Source organism: Rhopalosiphum padi, chromosome 1 (genome assembly GCF_020882245.1).
Source record: "Rhopalosiphum padi isolate XX-2018 chromosome 1, ASM2088224v1, whole genome shotgun sequence".
In the NCBI taxonomy this organism is placed as follows: domain Eukaryota; kingdom Metazoa; phylum Arthropoda; class Insecta; order Hemiptera; family Aphididae; genus Rhopalosiphum; species Rhopalosiphum padi.
In genome coordinates this window covers 43,304,689-43,331,425 of record NC_083597.1, presented here as the reverse complement: position 1 = coordinate 43,331,425, position 26,737 = coordinate 43,304,689, and the positions used below count along the sequence as shown (strand labels likewise).

The following is a 26,737-nucleotide window of genomic DNA, read 5'->3' as shown; positions in this document are numbered from 1 at the left end:
GCAAATTAATTGATTATTTTACCAAAAAAATGCTAGAAAAAAATGTATTATTAAAATGTGTCCATCGTAGATGTTGTTTCTTATAATAATATGTTCGTATAATTGAAGATAACAATAATTTCTCTATGTATTCGAGATGGTACAACACCTAATTAATTAATTTAAACGAAATTCAATGTTTCCATTCTTTCAAATAAATGAAATCCATTTTTCGTTCCATTTTTTAACCATATTTTAGAATAGATCATTATTAAAAAAAAAAAATGATGATAATAAAGTTACTATATCAGTGAAAACTGTCAACCAATGTCTCATCTACTAAGGCTCATCTTAATGAAAAAATAAAGTAAACCATTTTTTTTTTTTTTTAAAAACTAATTATAAATGACAAAAATTTTATAAACAGCAGTTTTCTGACACAATCCCTAACACCAAAAAACGAAAATCCACATAAAAAAAAAATACTAAATCAAGAATACACAAGGATAAAAATCCTATATTTCATATTAAACAATACCTCAACCTTGCTGATTAAATTATCTAATAAAACCACAACTAACTTACATATACCCAATATTAGCTACCGCCTCCTCAACAAAAATAAAAATATATTGCAAATTCTTCAAAACATATTTCTAAAGATAGTACTAGAATTCCTTGATCCGTATTTAACAAACAACTACATAACACCATAGGATGATGTATCTACCTATCAACGTAGATAAATTAACCGATACAAAAACTGAACAACCGCCTAAAAAAAAGAAAAATCTCTTCATTATAAAAATCGACTAAAAAACGTCTAACCTACTCTAAAACTACGCCTACTACAAGAGACCTTCCTAGAATACTAGCTAGACAACTAACAAAGAAGATATGTTTTTGTTTACTTATTTTTATTCGTATTAAATGTATATTTAGAACTTTTTAAAAACATATAGTATATTGCAGCAATTAACTAATTAATTTTAAAAAATATATATATATATATATATACGAGTATAAGCAGCACTTTTGTTACATACAATTGTCTATTATTAATTATAGTTTCAATTTAACCGTTCACTGAAACGTATTGTATTGATCTTATTGAAGAGCTATACGGGTTTATGGTAGATCAATGTTGACACAATAGTCGCATTGGTATTTAATTGTAGTTCGTGGAATTTCTAATATTGTCACATGTGTTGGCACTGAGCCAAAGACTGTGATAAAAATAAAAATAAATGTGGTAAATGTAAGAAACTTACTAAGAAAACTGGAGAGATTAAAATATAATAGAGACAAACAAACAATAATTGTAACAAAATAAATTGAGATATGATTTTCCGTACTACCATATCAATTGTTAAAAAAGATTCAATAAGACGTACATGCATTATAATATAATACTTATATATTCAATATTGTATTATTATTTTTTCATACAATATACCTGATCATATAGGTTCTCAATTTTTTTCATCCACCGCCCACTTTGAGAATCAAAAATTTTCCAGCACCCCCTAAACATTTTTAAGCTTACCATCTGTAATGTTATTTAAAAATTCATTAGTTGTCATTCCGGCTATGACAGACGTAAAATCAACTATGAGGACAAGTAGTAGGAATTTAATTTTAATTTGAAGTTTAAAAGTCCATAATACTTTTTAATCAGTATTGCCCATATTTTGTCCCTCTAGTATATTTCAACGCCTACAACATTTCTTGGAGTCTTATACCACCCCCCTGAAGACTATCAACGCCCACGGGGTGTGCTATCGCCCACTTTGAGAATGACTGACCTATATAATAATTAAAACCACATTAAGTACGAATAATTGTATCTAATCCATTAACTGTAAGATAATATGCTTATTATTAACTGATTTTACAAACACTAATAGCTATATAATTTTCGTTAAAATCAAAATATTACCTATGTCTTCGGCAGTCGAATTTTAAATTTAAAATATTTTAAATGGAATAGGTGACTACTTATGTTTTAAAATAAGTTTGTAAATTTTGTTATAAAAAATAAAAAATCTTAATTTCATAATACATTATAAAATCATATTAATTAAGAGAAGCTGTTGAATCGTATACGTTTAACGATAAATTGTTCATATTATATATTATGATATTATTTGAATGTTGTATAATTACAATAACTAGAATTTATACACAAAAAAATAAAAAAAAGAATAGGATAATATAGAGACAGTATATCATTGTGTGTACTGTGTAGTACAATGCGTGAACGAATATGCCACTGGGGAGGCAGATTTTAAAATGATACCCTTTGCTACATTTCTACCCTTTAAAAAAAAAAATACTATTTTTACTTAGCACTTTTCCGAACAGTATTACTTAATTTATATTCGCTTTCTACTCACATGCAGATATTTATAAAAAAAAAAAAAATAAATAAAACGTATTAAAAGAAACCATTGCATCGTATAAAGTTGCCTATATTTTGGTCAACTAGGCTTGGGAATTATCTCAGTGATTTTATTAAGGCAGTTTTATTCTCGACAGTGTATTCAAAATTAAAATAATAATTTCTACTTAAGACTAATTTACAAAATATTTTTCTAGAACATTTCGAATTGTAAAATAATTATCTAATTCGATAACCATACAGTTGTATATTACAAGCAAACACGAAATGTACCATTGAGTATCATCGTATTATTATTTTCAACGCCAAAAATATAAATGTACAGAATACATACTCTCGTATTAGGTATCTATTTTTCAATAATTATTAATAAGTCTTCTTAAAAATGATTATAAATTCGAAAAAAACATTTGTTTCGTCTTCATAAAATTGCTACCACTAAAAATTTTCTAGTTGTGGTAAGTCTCCCTTAATACATAATTTGAGTAGTAAAATTACATTTAAAATCCATAGTACATAATATTGCAATAAAAAAATAATCTTATTGGATTCAACTTAAACAATTCCAAAATTACATATTCAAAGTCTCAATAATATATTTAACCGATATATTATTTAGGTACTTATGAAGGTACTTTCCCTTCTGAATACTTATTAAACATGAGCATTCAGCGAAAAATAAAGTTGTTAAAACTGAATTTATTTATAATAACTATATTATTTCATTTTACGAACATAAATTTGTGTCTCATAAAAAGTAAAAACCAAGTAACATTTATGATAGAGGAGAACTTTACTAATAGTATTATTTTTATTTTTTTTTGTCCATTCGTTACTTATTATGTATTTATATATTTTATCATGATATTAATTACATATTAATGTATAACTTTATTAATTCTTTAAGAATAAATTCGTTTTAATTTTAATTACTGAACATCAAAGTATATTATTGATAAGTTAAACTTACTTTTCCACTTTTTCAAACCAAATATCAACTCTATACAACTTCATATACAAATTATAAATATTGTTTTAGATTAACATACCTAAATTCGAATGTATAGCATGATGGCAAAATTGGTTTAAGTATACTATTTTTAGTGGATTGTAGGCATCGAATGCGGTTCGTTGAATATTTGCTAATCACAATGAATAATTTAAATTTTCTATTAAGTAACCAATGAAACTGGGATTGAAATGTATAATGAAGCTATCATACACAATGACTGATATCATAGTTTCCATTGAAAGGATGAAATGCATTAACAATGGGCTGCAAGCACGATTCTACACATTTTTGGAATTGTATAGATTTTAGTTGCCATTTACATATAAACATAATTCTAAAAATAAAATATCTAGTCTGTATATAATATTTACTTAAACGGTTCCGCTTAATTCAAAATGCAACGATTCCTTGAAACCGAAAACTATATGAATTAACAAATATAAACTATTATTGAAACAATAATATCCTAATTATCCTATTCTACCGTAAAATAAAAACCGCGATATATCCAACAACAAACATTTTGGTAAAACATAATTTTTTTGTATAACTAACACATTTTTGGAGTTATCATATTCTGATTTTGAGTTATGGTTTAATTTCTAATGATAAGTGATATATTTTTAAGATATCATAGTGAGAGATTATGTAGGAAATTGCATAAGTTTTAATTTTGTAGGTGTTCTAACATATTGTGTTTTTTTTTTTATGGCTGAAGTGTTATTAACTGTAACTATAAAAAGTTTATTAATTTAATTTTGAAGATTAAATTATGAGGTTAATGTAACATCATACAAATATAACATTATCAAATATATTATGTATACTATTTTACTGTACGATGATAAAGTTATTATCGTATACACATTTTCCCAAGTCAATTTGCTGGTAAAATGCACTAATCAGTAATATACTGACATACGTATTGACTCCGTTCTTTTCGAGAAAAATTATCGGCTCACGAATAGTACAATTAATTAGCTTTGAGATTACATTAATAAATTTTATAATTATTTTTAATAACAAGAGTAAACGAATGCTATGGTAACGTTGTATTTAAAATCACGTGGAGTAGAGCTTATGTATATACAATTTGAAAAATCTTATGTGTGTAATATAATATAATGGGTATTAAAATTTATAAATAATTCTCTGCCACGTGGGTGTTTATGTGTACTTTACTACTAAGTTTAGGCAATACTTTCAAACCACCTCTGCATTATATGGTACGTAATTTTGATCGTAATCACGGATTTGTTTCAATATTTATTTTACATTTGTAATTGTACCATTAAGAAATCACATTGATTTTTTTGATGTTTAAACTTCATAGTCTAAAATAGTCTGATCCAAAATCAAGAGTTGTGCAGTACCAAAAAGATAAATTAACAGTAAAGACTATAAAATATGTCCTGAAAATGCAAAAATACCATAATATGCAAAAATATGCAAAATCAAATTTCATATACAGCATCGTTAGGTTATAAAACAAATTTTGGTATAAACTAGCTATTTTTTTGACCAATCAATAAAAATATGCAAATATATAAAAGAGTTGGGCTTAATCATTACCTTCTAACAAAATATTATGAATCCATTTTGTTTCAAAGTTTATATGAATACATTATAATATTATACTTAAATACTAATGAGGTTAATTGAAATCAAATACAAATAAGATAAGCTTAAATAATTGTGTAAAAGCATTTAATTACTCAGAAATATGTATTTGATAATAACCGGAAGATATGTAATAAATAGAATAGTTTACTTAAAATGTTAAAACATTTAATAAATATAAAACAATATGTATTATGTGATTAAAAGTATTAAAAAATTTTAATTAAATAATTAAAAATATTCTGGTTGCCCGACTTAAATAAAATAATCACTAACAAATATGTTATACTTGTTTACGTATTATTTTAACGTTAATAAAATTGGGTTAATCTTACAATCGCATATTAAATGTATTTATAACAATATATATTTCACACCATATTTGAATAATTCAAATTTTCTATAAGCACTGTACAAATGTAATATTATTAGTAATCCTTCGAAATTATTCAATCCTAATATTCGTCCATGTTGAAACTAAAAAAACAGTTGTACAGTAAGATTTGTTTGGTATGCTAATATATTAACCTACTGTCAATATATTTTATATTTATTTATTATAGTTTATAAAAAAAAAAATAATAATGTGAAAAAAAGCATTTTAAAAAGATGATATTACTGAAGATGGAATAAAATATTTAAATAATACGTTTATTACTCTCCAGAGAAATTATTTATTACCTGTAAATCGTGTAAATACATTGAACTAGAATATAACAATAAAATAATAATTTAAGGAGAAATTATTTAAACAATTTATTTTAAATATTGTTCAATTTTTCCATACAACCGTGTATTTTTCGTTCTCTAGTAATATCTCTCAACATTTAGACATAGCATATTTGGAAGGTGATTCAGAATTAATAACTATGTTCATTCATGTTTCATATTTTCATTAAAACTGTTAAATAATTATCAAGTATTATTTCAAGTTATAACATAGTGAATTCTGGCGAATATATAGTATATCAAAATGTGTATACAACGCTGATAAAATCTATATATATATATATATTGTATAATTAACATCATCCTTCATCTAAACATTCAACTAACCAACTAATTATTACACGTCACTAAATACATAAACATTATAGCTGCGCGCATAATCATCATACAAAAGCAGAGCTAACAGATATTATATCTCTGCAGGTATTTAAACATGAATTGTAAGTCAATGGAATAGTTATACAATATAACTATTAATATAATAATATATTATTAAGTTCTAATTTGAGATATCATTATAATCACATTAAATATTAGTAATATTATATTTATATTTTTGTTTTTACTACAATTTTATTATTATATATACTGAATACTGATACTCTCTGAACCAACACTATATTATGATAATATATAATATATTACCACCAATATGTTTAGTATGAAATATCTATGTATTCAATTGCAAATAATATTTAATCGTGAAACTATACTCTATTCAAATAGATGAAAATAAGAGAGAAACCCATCGGTAAATGTTTTTCCTATTTTTTTTTTTCATTCCTTGCAAATTTTAAAACATCTATCTTAACTGTTGACACGTAGTAGAGGCGAGAAAAAAAATATTTCTTACACTTAAAAAAACTAAACAACCATTAAGATTGATTTACATATGGATAATGTAACAAGACGAAATATGATGAGATCAATCCTTCCTTAAATAATAAGGGAGGTGATATTTTTAAATAAATAATTTGCAAAATTTTTTTGTGCGTACAATATAATATAATATCATCCAATTTAAATACGTACAACGAATTGGTGGATTATAAAAATCTGAGTAAAAAGTACTACTTAAAATAGATAATCAACAAACTAATATTTTTAATCGATGTGAATGTTTCTTAGCGAAAAAACCGTAATTTAATTCTTACATAATATGGTTAAGAATCCATATAATTCACAGAATAAAAGGTAAACTATAAAATTATAGTTTTATCATCTTTAACATTTTGTAAAAAGTACCAACTTACAACTCATTGTTTTTTTTTTTTTTTTTACTTTGTTATTGTTACTTTATATTAGTTAAAAAATAAAATAGGTATTTAATTTGTTACCATTGTACAATATGATTATTTTAATGACAAAATAATTAAGTTACCACTATAGTAGACTTGGCATAATAATGTTCTATTTTAATAATAATTGCACACGTATTGCACGAATAATAATAATAGTAATAATATATACAGTAAACGAAGGTATACCACCGTAATATCATGGTTACGGAAAGTCAACTTTGTGGTTTCTGTAAAGAACAGAATATCTCTCGCTCACTTTCTCTCTCTCTCTCTCTCTCTCTCTCTCTCTCTCTTTCCCTCCCTCTCATTCTCTCTCTATCTATATATCTATCTATCTTCGTAGGTACCATTTCTGAGTGGTGACAAAATCGATAACGATGTAAATTGTAAATTCTCATAGCGCCAATGTCATTTTAACAGCAAACAATAGGGCCACGGTTCGCAGACCACGTATGAATAATGAATGGCGATTTTGGTGTAGAAGTTTTTACAAAAAGAGGGACTGAGAGAGGAGAGTGAGAAGTTTTTACCGACGATGGATCGACACTGTAATGACGGTCTCTCGACGGCTTCAGCATCGCCATTGCCATCAGAGGCAGTGGATGACGGAGATGAACGTCATTTGCATACATATACGTCTTTTGTCGTAATGGCACTTTATCGTATTCGTTCATAATATTATACACCTAAAATAGTCACAAAGAGGGGTGAAATGGGACGGTTTATATAATGTGGCATGTCCATACCGTTTTCAATTATTCCGTGTTATGTATCAGCTATCTTTCACTATACACCCCTACCCGCTGTGCGTGTATTTGCGCTCGTGTATGTTTGTATGTTAACGCTAAAGTGCAAAAATTCAAATGCAAATTATACCCTGTTGTGCGCACTGGAACCCCGTTGAATGACGATGCATAAAATTTCGCCTCAGAGTACGAATTTTTAAAAATTAACTCTACAATACCGATTAATCATTTCACCGCTGTAAATGAATGCAAGCATTAGCGCCCGATAAATTTATGATATTTTCCGAACATGATTTATCCATAACAATTAGTAAGTTCTCAAATATATTCTATACACATTTCATTGAAAATTTGTAAACGATTGTAAGTGTTCGTCGTCGTAACTTGTTACAGAATAAACAATAGGTGCTTGTTAGCTTGTTATAATAGTTATAAGAATAAACTACCATAAATAAACTAATTCTATAAATCTAATTTATACAGTTATTGTTAAAAAAATATAAATTATAATTATAATCTGTAACTGTACAAATATTGTTTTGTTTTAACTAACAATAAATATATCCATAATACACGAGCATCGGCACTCATCGCAATTACCTACGTTAAAATGCATATACATGCTCCTTTCATTCAAACTATAGACTAATTCCGCTTTAAGACAATGTGTTTCGCACAAATATACTTGAGCAAATTAAGAACACGCAAGTGCATGTCTATCCGTTCAATTTTTTTACACAATCATTTAAATTATTTATCACGGTTTTAAAACAGCAGTGTTGTTTATTACGGTTCAAATACTTACACTAACCTTAAATAATATTGTTTATAGGTACGTCCAGATGACCATTATAATTTGTGCTAATCAGTTTTTTCAAAATCATTCTTTTTTTTTTTAAATAAAAAAAATATTTAAAATCGCTAATATTTATATACAATAAGTAAATTTACTAATTAACAAATATAAAATATAACTACAACATAAATAACGTAAAGAAGGAAGCCCACCAGTGTGAAAAACTCTTTGCTTAGGTGAATAAAGAAGTGTTTTTAGTTAAAATACAGGTCGGGATTCAAGATATCTCGACACCAGTGTCTTTTTAATCAACGTCTGGGATTATCTACGATAAATTAAATGGTTGAATTAGATATTAGTAGATTTGTGTGGTTGATTGATTTTGTGTGGAATTTTTTTATAGTAATTTTGAGCTGTAGTAAAGAGTGTTTTGATTTTTAGATCTTTTTTATAATAAAAAGTTTGAGACGTACCAGCACAGATAATATTTTTCGAAAACAGATTGACCTGGATGGTAATTTTTTAAGAAAGCTTGGCACATCCCCATATTTGGATACCATAGGTCTAGATGGATTTTAACAAAATTAATTTGTATATTCATAGTTTGTCGTTGATCGAGAGTTGGATTTGAGAATAAGGCGTAATAGTGTTAAGGCTAGTGTTGAGGTATGATTTGAGTGGAGCGATAATTTTTAGAAATGAACCCCCAGTTTGACACTTGTCTAAGATTATACCTAAATATTTAATTAAGTTGTAGTTGGAATTTGGTTGTTTTGAAAGTAGATTTCAGATAAAACACATTTTTTAAAGTGAAAAGGTGTGCAAAGACTTATCTGAATTAATTTTGAATTTCCGCTTAGAAGACCATATTGAAATACTATCAAAATGAATTTGGAGTTTTTGGTATGCTGTTTTTGAATCGGAATGCAATGAGAGAATTGCCGTGTCATCAACATAAGTCTACCTGTCAGTGTATTTTCGAAATTTGGAATGTTAGCTGTGTTCATTTTGTAAGAGATCTGGTAATAATTCGTTTCCTTGAGGTACTCCTACTTGGATTTTAAATTGCGATGAGAAGGAAACTTAGTATCTTCAAAAATAATTGCAAACAATATTTTGTCAATTTGTAAGATATTAGCATTTTAAAAATTGCGTTCATTAAGCATCTAATTAATTAATTTAAAACTGAACCTAAGTAGATGTGGAATAAATTTTAATAAATAGATATAAATGTATTAATAACAATTAACAAATTAGCAATCCATATAAGGCAAAGATAATACTTAAAAAAAAAGACAAGCAATCATTAACAAATAACTATTAATATTTGATTTTAAAATACTGATAATTTTTATTACATTATATACACTATACAGCACTTTTCTCCTTTGAATATATGTGAAACATAAGTAAACTCAACTAATAACCATAAAATCACGATGTCTTGTTTTTGTTTTTGGTAATACAGTGTTAACATCCCAAGTATTAATAAAAATAACATAAACATTTTAACATTTTATCTCGTAAATGTTTCAATTTTTTTATTTTCATTTCGTGAAAAGTGAAAGTTTTTAATTTATTGCCGTTTCATATTCGTTAACAAATTTAAAAATGGATGAAGTTGTTGTTATGTCTTTGTTATTCGTTCTTGGCTAGTAAAAACCCGTCATTATAATACAAATTCTAGTTAAAATAACAAATAAAAACTAATATTTCCATACATAATTATTCATATTTTTGAACCAAAAGTTTAATACACTAAATAAAACAATAAAAGACATAAAAGATAAAAGGGTTTTTTAGAATTTTAAAATAAAACAAGTTAGATATCTAAGAGTATTGAATAAATTAATATAAATTTACTATGAAATTAGACATTTTTTCGTTGTAACTTTAAATAAAATTTATTAAAACTATTTGAAGCTTATATAATATTAAGAAAAGACAATAATATGATACATATTTAAAATTGTTTTAATAATTGCAGCGTGTTTAACATAATTGTTCATCACATTTAACATGATATTTTTCATTAACACAATATTTTTATAGTGGTAATAAATTATAATTGTGTTATCAGTCAAAAGTCTCATATACAATTTATGTTGAATATAGCTTAAATGTGCATACTAATAGCATATCATGTTATTAATAATTCATTTAAATGATAAAAATATACATTAGGATTGATTACTTTAATAATAAACCGAAAAAACTAATAATTAGGTGGAACATTATTATTAATTACTAGGAACGTTTATATTATAATTTACTGTTAATATATTGATAACACTGTTTAGTTACCTTAAGTAATAATTATATCAGCACTGTCGCTTGTTATATATGTTATTATTGTCCTATAAGCAGCGTTTCTGTATCACCAAAAATGTAATGATGGTTTCATGTGTTGTTCATGCACACTTAAATTACTCCTGCAAAATAATCAAAAATGAATACCACATAACTGTAAAACGATGCTCGAGCAGGATAAATATAAACACATTAAAATAATTGTTTATTTTTTAAAAACTAATTATTAAGAAATATTTAGATGCAAAAACTCTATAAACTACGAGTACAATGTTTGATTTGAATATTATTTATTTATTTTTTTTTTTTGTTAGAGATATAACATTTGACTTTTATATTCAGCAGGCTTTAAAAAATATTGACGATTACATCCAGTTTGTTTGCTCTGCGGCTGTAAAACGGCAGTGTATGTCCAAAACAAAACTCGGTCATGTACAGCGACAAAATTTATGGTCGAGTTTTTATGAAAATCTCTGATGGATTGGAAAGGGGGGAGAGAATTGAACGAGTAAAGCTTTACGACAGTTGATCGTTAACGTAGTGGCCGGCCGTGGTGGCAGGTTTAATTTAAGCATTATGCGAGAGCCATGTAAATGGTCACAAAAAACATTTTTTACCATTAAGATGTAGTTAGGACCCAAAAGATATTATTCAAACAACACGGGAGCAGTGCCGTATATATATATGTGTGTGTGTGAGAGTGTATGCGTATGTGTGTGTGGGTTGTTGCGGGCGAATAGGGTGCGCATGCGCTGGGCGCCCCCCTTCATACGTACACTAGTGCACACCGGAGGTTGGACAAACGCTGCTCGTGGCCAGAGACATCAAGCAGATGGCCCTTGAGTGCTTGTAATGACTGTCAGTGTATACCGTGACAAATGACACCGCCACCGCCACCACTCGTCCGCCACCCGGCGAAGGCTATACGTCATATTATTATCTTGACTTCTGCCACTTCTTCGTCCCCCGTCGCCGGAGCCCGTTTCTCCGAGTGGATATTCGCAGCGGCAGACGGCGTGTGGTGTGTGCGTACGGGCACGAGAGGAAATCCCGCACACACGTCCTAACCTAACCCAACCTGCAGCATACCAAACGAGAATAAAATAAAATAATATAATAAATCGTGTAAAAAAAAAATGTATACAATAACAATAACGACGATCTACCCGTGCAGTAGACGTAGCCACGTAGGTATGCATTATATAGCTACGCGGTGTACAGACCTCACATCTGTGGCCAAATATTCGGGGATACAAGAGACCACGACGATTGTTTCGACATTACGTAGTACTTCTGTTCTCGCGAGTAACGATTACACCCGCAAATGAAGACTTGAGATTCGTTATTAATGTTGTACTGCAGTTTAAAATCACAAACGGCCCGAGTCGTGACAGCAACAATGTCCGTTAAAGGCATTGCAATGAAAATATTATATTGGTATGTCGCCGATACAGTGTATCACAGCGAACACGAATGGTATACAATTTAATAGGTACGACTGTTCGAGGTGACATTTTCTAAACGTTCAATATTGTTGGCTTTTTGTCAGTTAAAAACTGAAAAAAAAATATGATTGGACGTATTAGGTATGTAATATGATAATATACGTTGTTGTTATTCACTGTGAAAATATGTGAGAAAATATCAATGTTATTTATATCAACCAATAGGTATTGAACAATACTGCAATTCTACGAGTCGTTAAACAATGACGCTAACTTGAATAAATAGGAAATATCGTGAAATATATCACATTTGTTATCTGTATTTACAGATGAAAGACGTTTCTCTAATTGTTAACCGAAATCCCGGTTAAAAGGCAATTAATCATTATACGCGCCCGATTCTTCGGTGTTAAATAGGCTACCTACATCTGGTACTATACATAAACTGCTATCGCATAATAATTACTCGATCACACTACTCCTAGTGGTTAAATGACATTTTATACTGCATATAATAAACAAACTAATAATTTATTGAAATTATTTATATTTAGTTATTTATAATATGATACATACTGTTTATACAAATTATATTTTTCAGAACCCATAACAACAATCATTGGAGGTCCTGACATGTTCATCAATAAGGGTAGTACTATGAACTTAACGTGCATCATAAAACATAGTCCAGAACCACCACCACTGATTTACTGGACACATGACTCAAAAGTAAGTATTTTTTTTTTTTAAACATTTGAATAAAAGATTTTTATTAGAATTTTCTATTGTATTTAAATTAAAAATAATCAATGTTATATAAAAGGAGAATAATATTAATATATACCATAATTTTATATAGATACTTAATTGTTGAAATTAAATGTTTTCATTTGTCTAAATATTTGTAATCTTGCTTGTAAATGTTTTAAATTTGAAGGATAAAAATAATAAAATATTTAAAATTCACTTTGTAATACATTGAACCAGTAAAATGATAATTAAATAGAAATATATTTATTATTATTAAACAAATACAAATTTGGTTTTCATTAAAATGTAAAACTAAAATGGACTAATTATTAAAATCTAGATAAAAATATAAAATAAAAATTAGAATTGTAAAACAGTTTCAAAATATATGGCTTTAAATATTCAATACTTGATGAATTCAATATAACAATAAGTTAAATGCAAATCAGTTAAAATAGAACAAAAACATCAAAATACAAATTTTAATTTATAAAGTTTACCTTTCGTAGATCCATATTATATCGTTTTAATGAGAAAGACTCAAATTTAAAATATTAGCATAACCTTCTATAACACGTAACTTGATCATAAATTAATACTGTTATTTTTAATTTATATATTTAAAAAAAAAATCAAATCTTATATCTGTATAATACAAATCTTTATTATAATTTGTAGTAAAAAAATAATTCTTAATTTTTAAGTTTAAAATGTGTCCACCGTAAATAAATGCATTCATTATACTTTTATTTAGTCGATACGTGAGTAATTTATATAAATACCTATAGGTTTAAATATGTATAATATACTTCTAAAAATCAAATTTCAGTAAAAATAACACACTTATCATGGTAAAATTAATGCATTCGTCGCTCAGTTCAAAATTTAAAATTATAATAATCTAAACATTATAAGAAATGTTTATACTAATTTACGATTTTATTAATTATAGTGCTTAATAATGTAAAAATAAATGAATCGACAATATTACATACTAAAATTATTTTTGCATTAATTAGAATTATTTTTAGATATCTAAGGTTAATAGCTTAAAATTTTTAATTAATTAATTCAATATAAAATTCATAATTTATGTATTAAATACAATTTAGTTGTGTCTTCAGTTTTTTTAGGCAAAACCTAAACAATTTTAGGTAATTAATTTTTAAATTGTCTTCTAAAAATATAATAATTATCCAATCACTAAAATATTGCCATGACCTATTTAACTCGAATCTTTCTCATGGTCATAGGGTGGGTCAACAACAAGAGATTGTCAATATAGCATCTTATTCCTAAGGGAGCAGTAACTGACTAGTTCTACTGCACTAACCAGCTCGAGGGATGGGTTGTTAAATAAACAAAGTCTTCAGTTTCCATAGCTACATTACATTTATCTCAAACAACCGAAATAATTAATTTTAGGTTTTTGCAACTTGTATTAATATAATATATTGTATATATTTATATTATTTTTAAGATAATCTGTAGTATCTAGAACACTGGACGACAATTATTTACTAGCATACATTTATTTTCTTACGGAAAAAATGACTTGAATACCGTACCATATCTACCCCCACTTATTTACTATCACTTTTTTTATTAAGTTACCGGCAAAATTGTTGATGTATAAAATCGAGAAAATCTTTCTGCTGTATCTGTAGTAGCTTTCGTGTGTTGTTCGTATAAGCTCGCCAGCCGTCACTGATTAGATTGCTATAATGGAGATGTTCAATTTAAATTGTATGATAATAAATCTTTATACACGGTCAATGATTCTGAGCGGGAACGGTGTATTAGCTTTTATTTTCAAGGATATTTTATAATTTATTTACTATTGGTAATTTATTTTTCAATTAGTACAACAATGTGTTGAACTAATTTTACAAGACTATCGCATAATACCTATTATTAAATAATAATAATTTTATTATTATTATTATTATTATTATTGTTGTTGTTAGTTATTGTTTAATACCACGTACTGTAGAAGTGCGCGAATAGATTCGTGACAATGTGACATTGTATTAAGTAATATTCAGATATAACACGTTAATTATTGCTAGTATTTAGTTTAAAACTCACTTTCAATTAGGTAAATATAAGTGTCTCTTTGAGTGTCATCATTTTCAAGTTTTTCTTAACGCGGCTATACCATTTGAATTTTAAACAACTATTTTTGTTCTCATTAACTTCCTGAATATGCGAATAAATAATAAGTAATAATAATCATAAAATAATTAATTTAATTAAAAATTACTAATAATAAGAACATCTATATCGTATGTCACATTAATAGCTGAATAACAATTGAACGTTATTAGGTACAGATCGTGTTTCATAAACATACATTTTAATTTTCGTATTAAACTCGTACCTGAAATAAGACTAAAGTAATCTAAATTTTATCATCTTAAAACAATATTATACAACGTTTATAAGTGTATTTAATACTATTTAAATATTTGTTTGAAAATCTATTTACTTTATTTATGAAAACACAAATTAAACATATTATTATAATAGTTATTATTCAGAAATCTTCAAAATAATCTATTTTACATTAATTTTTATATTACACTAAGCAAAGCTGCATACCAACTAATAAATTGTTTTAAATATATTTATTAAGTTATTAATAAATTCAAGTTAATACGAATATAATTAGTTACATATTTGCATATCTTATTTTATTTTTGAAGTTCATTTTCAAAATAATATATTATTCTAATTTTTTAACATTCAGTACTATTATTTGAAATTTCAAATTATAACCGTATTGTATCTATAATATCTATTTCTTTTAATTCATATAAATCTGTTAAACCTATTCGCTATAGTAATCACATAGGTAACGTCAAATAAAGTTGTTTGCAAACTAAATGTATATCTGTTTTTTGTAATAAAAATTTAAACAATATTTAGTACTCACTTACAAATTATAGACTTATATATGATTTGATTCGATTTAATTGTAAGTTCCGCAATTTACCAATGCAATTTTTGTTATTGGACTATTAAACACATAATATTATTTTGTCGGCATTATAGAATATTTTACTCTATCTTAAGGTATAATATTAGGTTGTCAAATGTTTTTGATTTAAATATTCCTAGCTAACGATCGACTATTTGCAAATTCTATGCGCTACAAAAATATTTCTTGAAAAACTATGAAAATAACTTAAATTGATATTATATAATCAGCAATAAAATGAATTATTCGGTATTAGCACTATCACACTGTTACAAATAACTGTATAGGTACCCAACAAGTTTGCAACAGTCATCGGTTGTCAATTACAACTGTTGTCGACTAGTCGCGGAATTTTATAGTCCACCTCGTACACAGCAGTTTCATTAACGATAAGATGCCATTTACTATTTAGTATACTACTTTGGACATGGTATTCATTAGTAAGTTATGAGCTGTAAGGCTCTCCTCGGACAAAAAGACATTTGTAGATGTATCGTATAGATAAAAGTACACAATATAATTAATATTAAGCATTTTCATAACCGTTTTTTTTTTTTTTTTTAATCTGTACAATAGATTTATTTTGAACTTAGTAGTCTAAAAAAATAATTATCAATATAGTTGTTAACACGCTTTATCTTAAATAACACGTTAAAAATTCATATAATATCAATTTATTTATAACCTTGAGAATTTCATATTCTACCTTTTAACTTTTCTTAGTACTTAAAGTTTTCTAATATTAAATGAGATATTCAAGAGATCGTACACATTGAGTCATAAATAATGAAAGTTTTCTAAATAAAAATCCAAACATACTATTTTACGACGACAATGAACCTTCATTTTTTTTGCCTTTTTTTTTGTATGTTTTTAATATCACTCTCCAGTATACTTTCCCGCGTTATTTAAGTTGAAAGAAAAATATATCCCTGAACCAAACTTTTGCTAGACATGTAACAAATAAAAATAAAAACCAAATCCTCGTAAATAAAAATAATGCATTTTTTTCGCGCCATAATATTTATGTCGGGTGAATTGTTTTTCACATATTATTGTTTACGTAGTAATGCGATTACAAAAACAAAAGGACCCCACTCATTTTGGCTTAGACACGAACTCTAACGAGGTTTGGTTTGCAACCGTTCTCTGGATTTATTTTCATTATTTTATTTTTTATGTTTTTTTTTATTATCATTTTTTTTTACCATTGGATTGCAATTGCCTTGAGTTTCCCTTTTCCAGTGAGCCAGAAAATTAATTGAAAAGCAGATTAGCCTAAAAAAAATCACATAATTTGGTGTGACAATGATTTTAAACCATTATTAAACCAATATTGTACATTTAAATAAGATTATAGTAATTTGAGATGATTTTAAAGAACTAACAGGTTGTCAAATCTTGATAATATGACTTTTTATTGCATTCCAAGGATACTAAATAATTTTTAACGTATCGTTATACTTATCGGTATTGCTTCAGGTCCTAAGTATAAAAAAAAATTAATGAATAATTAAAATAAAATGTTTTTATAAGTAATTGCTTACTGTGAATAGTATATTTATCAGGCGTGCCATTGATTCGGGTACAGACATAGAATACATTCCAGAACGCGGTTTGCTATAAAACGGGTGAGCAAGACTTGTAACGCTACATAATTAAATAAGCAAGCTATGTTCCACCAGCCGTCGCTAACAAAAACGATTCTATAATACAAAATTATTTTATTCATGATACATCAGAATCAGTAATAACTCATGAAGCAGATTGTTTCAAGATCTATATAATTCAAATTTTAAATAATGATTACAACAATCACTATTATAGATAAATAAAAATAATATGATATATCAGATATCTAAATGATTTTGACGTTCATTGATTTTTATCAAAAATTTAAAAATGATTTATTTTCTTGCTGTTGAATTCAATGTCGAGTTTCTGCCATCTATTTTTCATATTTTTTCAAATCATAAACTATATAATAAAAAAATTAAAATTAATAAAATTGTAATTTGAATAATTATTTATTAGATTTAAAACAAATTGTCAGTAATATCGATGTATTATTTTAAACTAAAAAATGACTAACGTATTTACTATAGCATGACACTCTATTTCTGACCTTTTAAGATCACAGTGCTTATTTTAAAATTTCTATAAGGTTTTATCACAATATTATACCACTCTCATTTTATCAATGTCTATAATAGTAGTATCCCCCCCCCCCCAAAAAAAAAAAAACAGGACTGGCGTAGAATGCTTAGTCCACATAGCACATTGACTTTAAAACTGTAATAAACGGGATATGGCTGCATCTATATATGTAGTTAAATAGACGTTTACCATAATATAGTTAATATAATATATGTATATATTATCACTAGTCCTCTTTATATGTATTATTGTTATAACTGGTTAATCTAATATGCGCTAACATTGTGTATCTATAAATAGATAATACATAGTTCATAGTTCATTTCCAGTGACTTTGTAAAGTGATGTATCACAAAACGCACTAACTTACATTTATTATAATAACAAATACTACAGCAGTTTCGCTACAGCATAATATAGAATACTTTCACAACATGTCTATAATTAACGTATTTAGAATATTTAAAATCGCAATTTTTTTATTTATTTATTTTTTTTTGTTTGTTTGTTTGTATATATATCAAACACATATTATATTTATTGAAGTTTCATCACAATGACTCTAAACTTTATTGTTCTTTAGAAACTATGTCAGACGTTTAGCGTAAAATCTTAAAGTACAAGAAACCACCTGTTTTGTTATGTATTCAACTTATAACCATATTTTTTTTACTTTATCTATTATTTTTACTAACTGTTTATCACTTTTCGATGTACAATATATAGGGAAATATAGTTTACTTAGCTAATTATATTTCCCTCACCTATTACAAATTTATTATAAAATTTAACTACTATTTAACTATCAAAAGTAAAAACTATTTGTTTCAAAACACATTGATATAATATCCACATATAACATATAATTAATTGACACTGTTTTGATAAACTTATTCAAGTGCTTATATACTATATATTTGGTTTACTATTGATAGGTATTAGATACCTAGTTTATACAACAATACCTAATTATAATAAGTCATTAATCGGATTATTTTGATCTATAAAATCAAATTTCTGACAAGTAATTTATCAGAAACAGAATTAAACAGTGGATCAACCTTTTTCGGAATATCCCTGTACATCTCCATTCCACTGAACTTTAAAGTTTATATACTTATACTACTTATCCGAAATCTAATTTTCATAGTTAAAAAAATAACTACAATTTTTTTGTTGAATGGTAACGATAAAAAAATATTTTAAAATAATGAGTATTTTACATGAAATTGATCATCCGATATATTATTAATTATAATCAGAAAACATGACTTAAGTAAGTAATATAAAAATAAAAATTTTTCCGTATAATATTTCGGAGGGTTGTCCTTCATCAAACCTTGGCGTGTACCTACAACGAGTACGGATTTGAATTAAGGTCGATCAAAAGTTTTTTAAATTTAAATAATACATCAAAAACTTAATAGGACGCATAACCCGGGTGTGTTGTTTCCGTCTTACAAACATAAAACATAGCTAATATGGGTTTAACAGGACCAATTTTATATTTTAACCTTTTAACCTTTTACTAGAATAAAATGACCTATCATCACACTAAAAGATAAAATAATTTAATTACATCATCAAGAGCACCTCATAAGCTATTATTAACATTTAAATTTTAAAATGAAATAACTGTATAAAATATTACAATTTCAAAATGATCATAACTCACTTTTAAATTAAAAAAATTTAAAATAAGTATAAGGTGCTTGTAAGCTACAAAGAATTGGTTCCGCTAAACGGATATTTGCTATGTTATACATTTTTGACATATTATATTTCACATTGAAGACATTCTTGAATTAACCCTTGTTTATTCGGTTTCCTGCTAAACTCGGATTCATATTTTATATCTTTATTACAAATATATTGAATGATATAACAAAATTTAAAACACATTTAATTTAATAAGTTATCATTTTATTGTTTAACTGACAGCTTCCTTATTTCTCTCAGAGCCAAACATTTTTTTTATTTCTTTTAAAGAACTTCAGGTCATTTAACAACAAATCATTATATTTTACACAATAAACGATATAGTGTGCATTAGAACTCCATTATAAAATATTATACTCTATTTAAAAACTATCCGTATTAGTATGTCTACGTTAATGAATAATGCTTGCGAGTCGCTGTAATAAGATGGTTGAAAAATAACAAGCCAGTACGATGTATACTTACAATAATTTTAAAATCTTGGTTATAAACTAATAGATGGATACAATAAACAAGCTAATGTTAAATTTAATTATAACACTTAACATATTATTATAATCATATTTCATACTTATGAAATTGATTTAACGAAAAATTACTAATTTATTAACTCGAGGTTCAATACGTCATAATAGAACTATTTCACGATTCATGAAATATTATTAAAAAGTAAAAGCCTATTATATACAGTAGCGGTGCTACAAAAAAAAAAATCATTGTGACATTAAAAGAAAAAGACAGTCAACTATTAAAATGATTATTAGATATTATAGTTAAGTGTAATTAATGATAAAACAAGTACATCATCTATCTAAATAAATATAAGTGAAGGTCACTCACTAAATAAACATGAAATCTCAAAAACTACTTAACCCATGAAACTGAGACTTGGTAGGTAGATAGTTCATAAATAGGAAACGTCAGATAAGAAAGGATTTTGCAACAAGATCGAATTAAAGGGATCTAAAGGCTGTCGTAAGTTTATATTAAAGTCTTTTTTTTCTGTTATAGACATAAAGATGAGTTATTCTGTTTTAATTCTGATTAATCTGGGATAATCTATATAGTAAATACAATAAATATAATATACAGTTCATGATAGCCTTAGTGCCACCTTAATTAGAAGATAAAATGTATAATATTTTATCAATCTATTTATTTAATGCTTCATCGCGTCGCATTACTACAAGTGCATTGCAGCGCTTCAAAACACATTTAATTTTTAATTAACGAGTGAATAAGTGACAATTTTTTTTCACTGGTCACGCCTGGTAATTCAGCTAGTATTATTATAAAAACCAATAGTATATGATATTGTTTAAGATTTCTCTTGTTTAAGTAGTTTTTTTAGTAATTATATGCAATTATCTTGAAAACTATTTTAAAAAACCCCAATAACGACCATCTAAGAAAAAACATTGTATGTGAAAATGGCTTCGATAGATCGCGTGATTATTAACAAACGAATACAAATCTGTATACCAGGTGATCCATGTATCATATCAACTATAAAACAAACTATTAAAATTTAAAAATATAATTTTTTTTTTATATATAACGAGTAACGACTTAATATTATTTCAAAGAAATATTTTCAAAAAAGTTAGAGTATTTTTAAACAATTAGTGTCTTTTGTAAAATGAAAGAAAGATTATAATTGTTAATTTGTCTTGATTTTAATAACTTTTATTCTATAAATAATTACATTTTACATACAATTTTCACTGCGAAATTAAAACAATAAAAATGTATACACAAATCCTATTTTCTTTGATCAGAAAATAAAACGTTGTACAAAAAAACCCATAGTCATGTTATGTAATTTAAGAATAGCTCGTTCAGATAAAAATATGTAAATTTTACTTTGTTTACTACCACTCGCGTGAAAATTGTTACACAACCAGATATATGCAACAATGTTTTAAATAATGACGATTTGTGCATTACAAAACTAAATCGATTCTTTTATATTTATACCTCTTTATCTTAAACATTGAGGATTACAATATAGACAGCAAAATACTTGTTCCTGATCTCGTGCAGACTGTGCTTAATGCGTGATAAATTACACCAATAATACTATATTCCTACGAGTATTGGGAAAATACATAGTTCAAAATTCAACGGTAAATAAGGATGTAAAGCTTCCTTTTCACCTTAGCCATATTACATCGTTGACTGCAGATACATGGTTGTCGGTATTCTAAAGCGATGAAAAACTTTCTTTGCAGTTTATTGTAAGTTTTTGTTTTATTTCAACACGTAAAATAGACCATTTGTGGTTATTGCGTAACTGGCTCACGGGGGATTTTACCATATTATATATTAAAACTTACATATGCCTGCTAACAATATATTGCTTTAGCCAGCACATATAAAAGTGGTTGTGAAAAGTTTATAGTACGTGTCTACGCCATGCGTAAGGCATAAAAATGAATTTTTGATGAATAATGATATTATATGAATATGCTAATAGATAAAATATGTAATACGAAAATACATTCAAATAATTATTTTAAAAAATATGGTATTTATCTTTCCAGTGTATTAATTATAATGTGTTATTACTACTACGCAACTAATGCTTATAGTACCTAATGGTCTTACTACCACATTTCGCTTGAAACATTATTTTTATACTATGCATATATTAAAATTATGTTGTATTTTAAATTCAAAAACAAAATAACACCATAAAATAAAAATGTATATCTGACAATAACATTATTCCATGCCATTTATCATTGCTACCTATTATTTTTTTAAGAAATGACAAAATACCCGCGGCATGTTTATGTTGTGTTAAATTGTCAATACTTATTAAAAAGTCTGTATTTCTGTTACGTGCAATATAATTTATTTAGAACCAAATATGACCAAATGTCTATTTAGTATTTATCTATATAAATTATCTTAACGGATAACCTGCATATGTTTTTAATAAAGGGCAAATATTGGTTGGGACAACCGAAAGGAATAAAGTGTAAATTTCACCTACCGTTTTTGTGTTGGAAATATTTATATCGGTACCTACTAAACTGAACCTATCACTTGGCCTTTTGAACTTTTATATCCCATAGTATTTACATTTTAAAGCTATCTATATAGTCAAATTATAATTTAGGATAAAATAATAGTCTTGCAAACTTTTCATTATAATAAAAGTCCGATTGACTGCAGCGCTTAAAAACTTAAGTAATAATAAAAAAAAATAAAACAAATGTAAAACCTAGAGCATAATCTGCAAGTTATAATAGAATTATGTACATAAATATTTTTTTTAAGCTTTTAGTCTCGGATTATTTTAATGTTATCATATATATAAACTTGTTTATTATCAAGGTGGAAAAAAATATGTAAGTGAAAAATATCAAATATGCATTCAAGATAAAATATGATCGATATGCTTGTATTATAACTTACTAATATAAATAATTACATATTATTATTGTTGGAATTTAATTAAATTTATAATTGTTAATAAGTATACACAAAAATATTTAACAAAAAAGATGATGATAAATTAAAAAGGACAACTTTGATTTAAAGAAAATTAAAAAGTGATGAGAAAATATAATTATACAGAAAGTAAATACAATTAAAATTAAAATAAAGATTAGGCTAATGAAAAAATACTTATTATATTCGAACATATTTATCGTATGAAAATTAAAAACAAAATAAAAGTATAATAATAAATGAGATTAAAAGAATTTCGAAATTAATATGCAATACGAATTAATATAATATAACTTATAATCGACGAAGTGAAGAAAAATAAAATCTTTCAATGGATAATTGAATAAAGTGTTAATAATTATTAAAATACAAAGTAATTTTGAATAAAACGGCGGTAAGTACAATAAATAATACATAAATAAAATATATAATTGTTGAAAGTCGTATCATAAACAAAAATTTCAATTGATAAAAAATAAAATTCAAACATAAAAGTAAAATATTAAAGATTAGCTAAAGACGATTTCGTTTTGAAATGGGATTAGTCGAAGTAGAATGACAGATAAGATGAGTAGATGAAAAAAAGTTTGGTAAATTTTAAAGGTAAGAATGTTCTGTAAAAGTAAAGAGTTATACAGTTCCAAAGAAAATAGATTTGAGAATTTTAAATGCTTTTATGTTTAAAGATTTCAGAGAAGATACTATGAACTAAAACTTAAAAGTTAAAACCGTTTTGTAAGTGATTAAACTTGTGTGTATATGAAGGATATTGACAAACAAAGAAATACATTTTTATATTAATTGGAAAATAAAAAAGTGTATTAATGGTGTATGGTTTCCATTGATAAGAAGAATTGAAAAAAAGTTTCTATGATAGGAATTTAAATTAAAAACATTTTAAGCGACATACATCAAAATAATAAAAATAATATTATAGATTCTAATAATATTACTATAATAGCGTTGGACATTTACGTGAAAGCAAAACTTCAATGTCAATATACATTTTTATAACAAATTAACACACCCATTTGCCGATAATTATTTTTGTACAAATCTTGAGTATTCGAAAAGTAGATTGATTTTTATAAAATATAAAAATTATAAAGTTATTTGTTAGTACTATAAAATAATAAATAATTTTATTATTTATTTATTTGTTATCATTTTATCAAATATTTGGCTTATATTAAAAATTATACCCACTTATATAATTTTGTTAATAATAATTTTTAAATTTAAATTTAATTTTTTAAGTTTTTTTTCATTTCGATAAATATAGATCTTTATTATTATAATATATTTATGTATTTCACATTTAACGATAAATAATGTAATCGGAATTTTAATGTCACATGAATAGCAATAATAATATGAATTTTATGGATTTAGATAATGAAAACAATGAACTCCATAATGTAATATCACATTTATTCAAATTGTATCAACAACTAAAAAGTAATATATTATATTATGTAAGAACCAAAAAGGTGGAATAATAAAGACTGCATTGTTTATGTTAATGATATATGGGTAGCCAATCACATGTGAATTAGAATAAAGGGAAGGAAAAAAACAATATAAGGTCATAAAATATTTTATTCCTTGGGATTTTTTGGGATATTTTTGGGAATATTAGAATATTATTTTTCTATAAAGGTAATAAAGATGAACCATATTATTTATCTACTTAGCTGATCATTTTTAGTTCTTCTTTTGTATTAAATTTTCAACAGACCTGGTAACTAAAGTAGTTTAACTTTGATGTGTTTTTATCATTTGAAATATGTTTTTGTATGAATCGATATAAAACGAAACTAAAGTTCTTTTTTTTGATTAAAAAATTATGGTTAGTTGTCTAACCTTTGATAAAAAAAAACATTTTAAGCTGTAACACAACACGTGCAAATACCATTCCAAAACTTTAAAATGTATGTCGATCAAAATTAACCTGGTAGAATAAAATGTTTACAAATTGTTTGTGGTATATTTAAAATTTAAATGTTTCAATTATAAATGTACTGTTATATTCAAAAATTAAATTTCATTAAGAATGCGATAAAAAAATGATCCAAAAATGAGTATAAAATTGTAATAATTTTGTTGATATCTTACAGATAATCAATTGGTAAATAGCCATATTTTGAGTTTATTTACTGATAATCTCATCCATAAATCAAATTATTCAAAATCATAGTCTTATATTAAAATAAGATCAAATTAGTTTTACTTATTTATTACACTTAATACAATTACAATTTACAATTTATTTACAACATTTAATAATGATTCTTACAGTCGATATACTCGTTTTATTTAATATAATACATAGCCATCTTATTTATAGACTTTCCACGCAATATAACGCAAAAATATAATACGATGTTAATTCTCATACACATATAAATAAATAGTTACATTATAATGATTAACTAAGCTTTTCAGATAATATTTAATTTACAGTTTTATAAATTTAAGTTAAGTTTAATTTCATAGTTTCATAAATTAAATTAGACTAGTTATATTTTAAATTAAAATTATGATTCAATTATAAAAATGAAAAATTTTGATTTAAAAACACTGTAATCATTTTTCAAACTCAATAATTTATCATCATTTCATAATATTATAAAATATGAAAATATATATCATATTTTTAATTTATAAATTATAACTCATGTGATTTAATTAAATAAAGTCCAAACTATAATCTATTGTACAAATAGACCCAAATTATGATGTTAAATATAAAACTCTAATTATTAATTATTTTTTTAGGTTTTTTAATTGTTTTGCATAAAATATAATGTTTCTACTAGTATAATTAATAAATTAATTAAATATACAAAGGAGTAGGCTTCAGTACTTTCCCATCGAGATTAATCTATATAATGACATTTTATATACCTAATTAATAATTTGGATTTAAATTTAAAACAACACAATTAAAACGTAATTCATAAACTAAAATACAATTCAATCATTACTTACTAAAATTACAAAAACAAATTATAAATAAATTGTAAATAAATCAATGAAAAAAATGTATTTCAAAGATTCCCCGTAAAGCTTAGTATAAAATCAATCTATTATAACAATATTATCCAACAGACATACTTCTTATTTGTTTAATAAAATATAGTAGTACGTTGTATCAATATTTAATTTGAAGTAATTAATTTACATTTCTAAACTACTAAAATATTTATTTACATTTAAAAAAGACCTTTTTTTTTTCAAATTTCAAACTGTTGTAGCTAATTTATTTTCATGTTGGTTTTGTAACCATTTAAACATTTAAACAAAAATGTATTTTAAGTATTATTATTTAAT

General features: G+C 25.5%; 1 protein-coding gene across 1 annotated transcript in view; it reads left to right on the top strand.

Moving 5' to 3' along the window:
- The window catches only part of LOC132931822 (zwei Ig domain protein zig-8-like), a 251,725-nt gene that overhangs the window by 210,789 nt on the left and 14,199 nt on the right, over positions 1-26,737 (top strand). Inside the window, exon 4 of the mRNA XM_060997854.1 lies at positions 12,941-13,068. Within this exon, the coding sequence (XP_060853837.1) occupies positions 12,941-13,068 (128 nt within the window). The remainder of the gene's footprint in view (positions 1-12,940; positions 13,069-26,737) is intronic.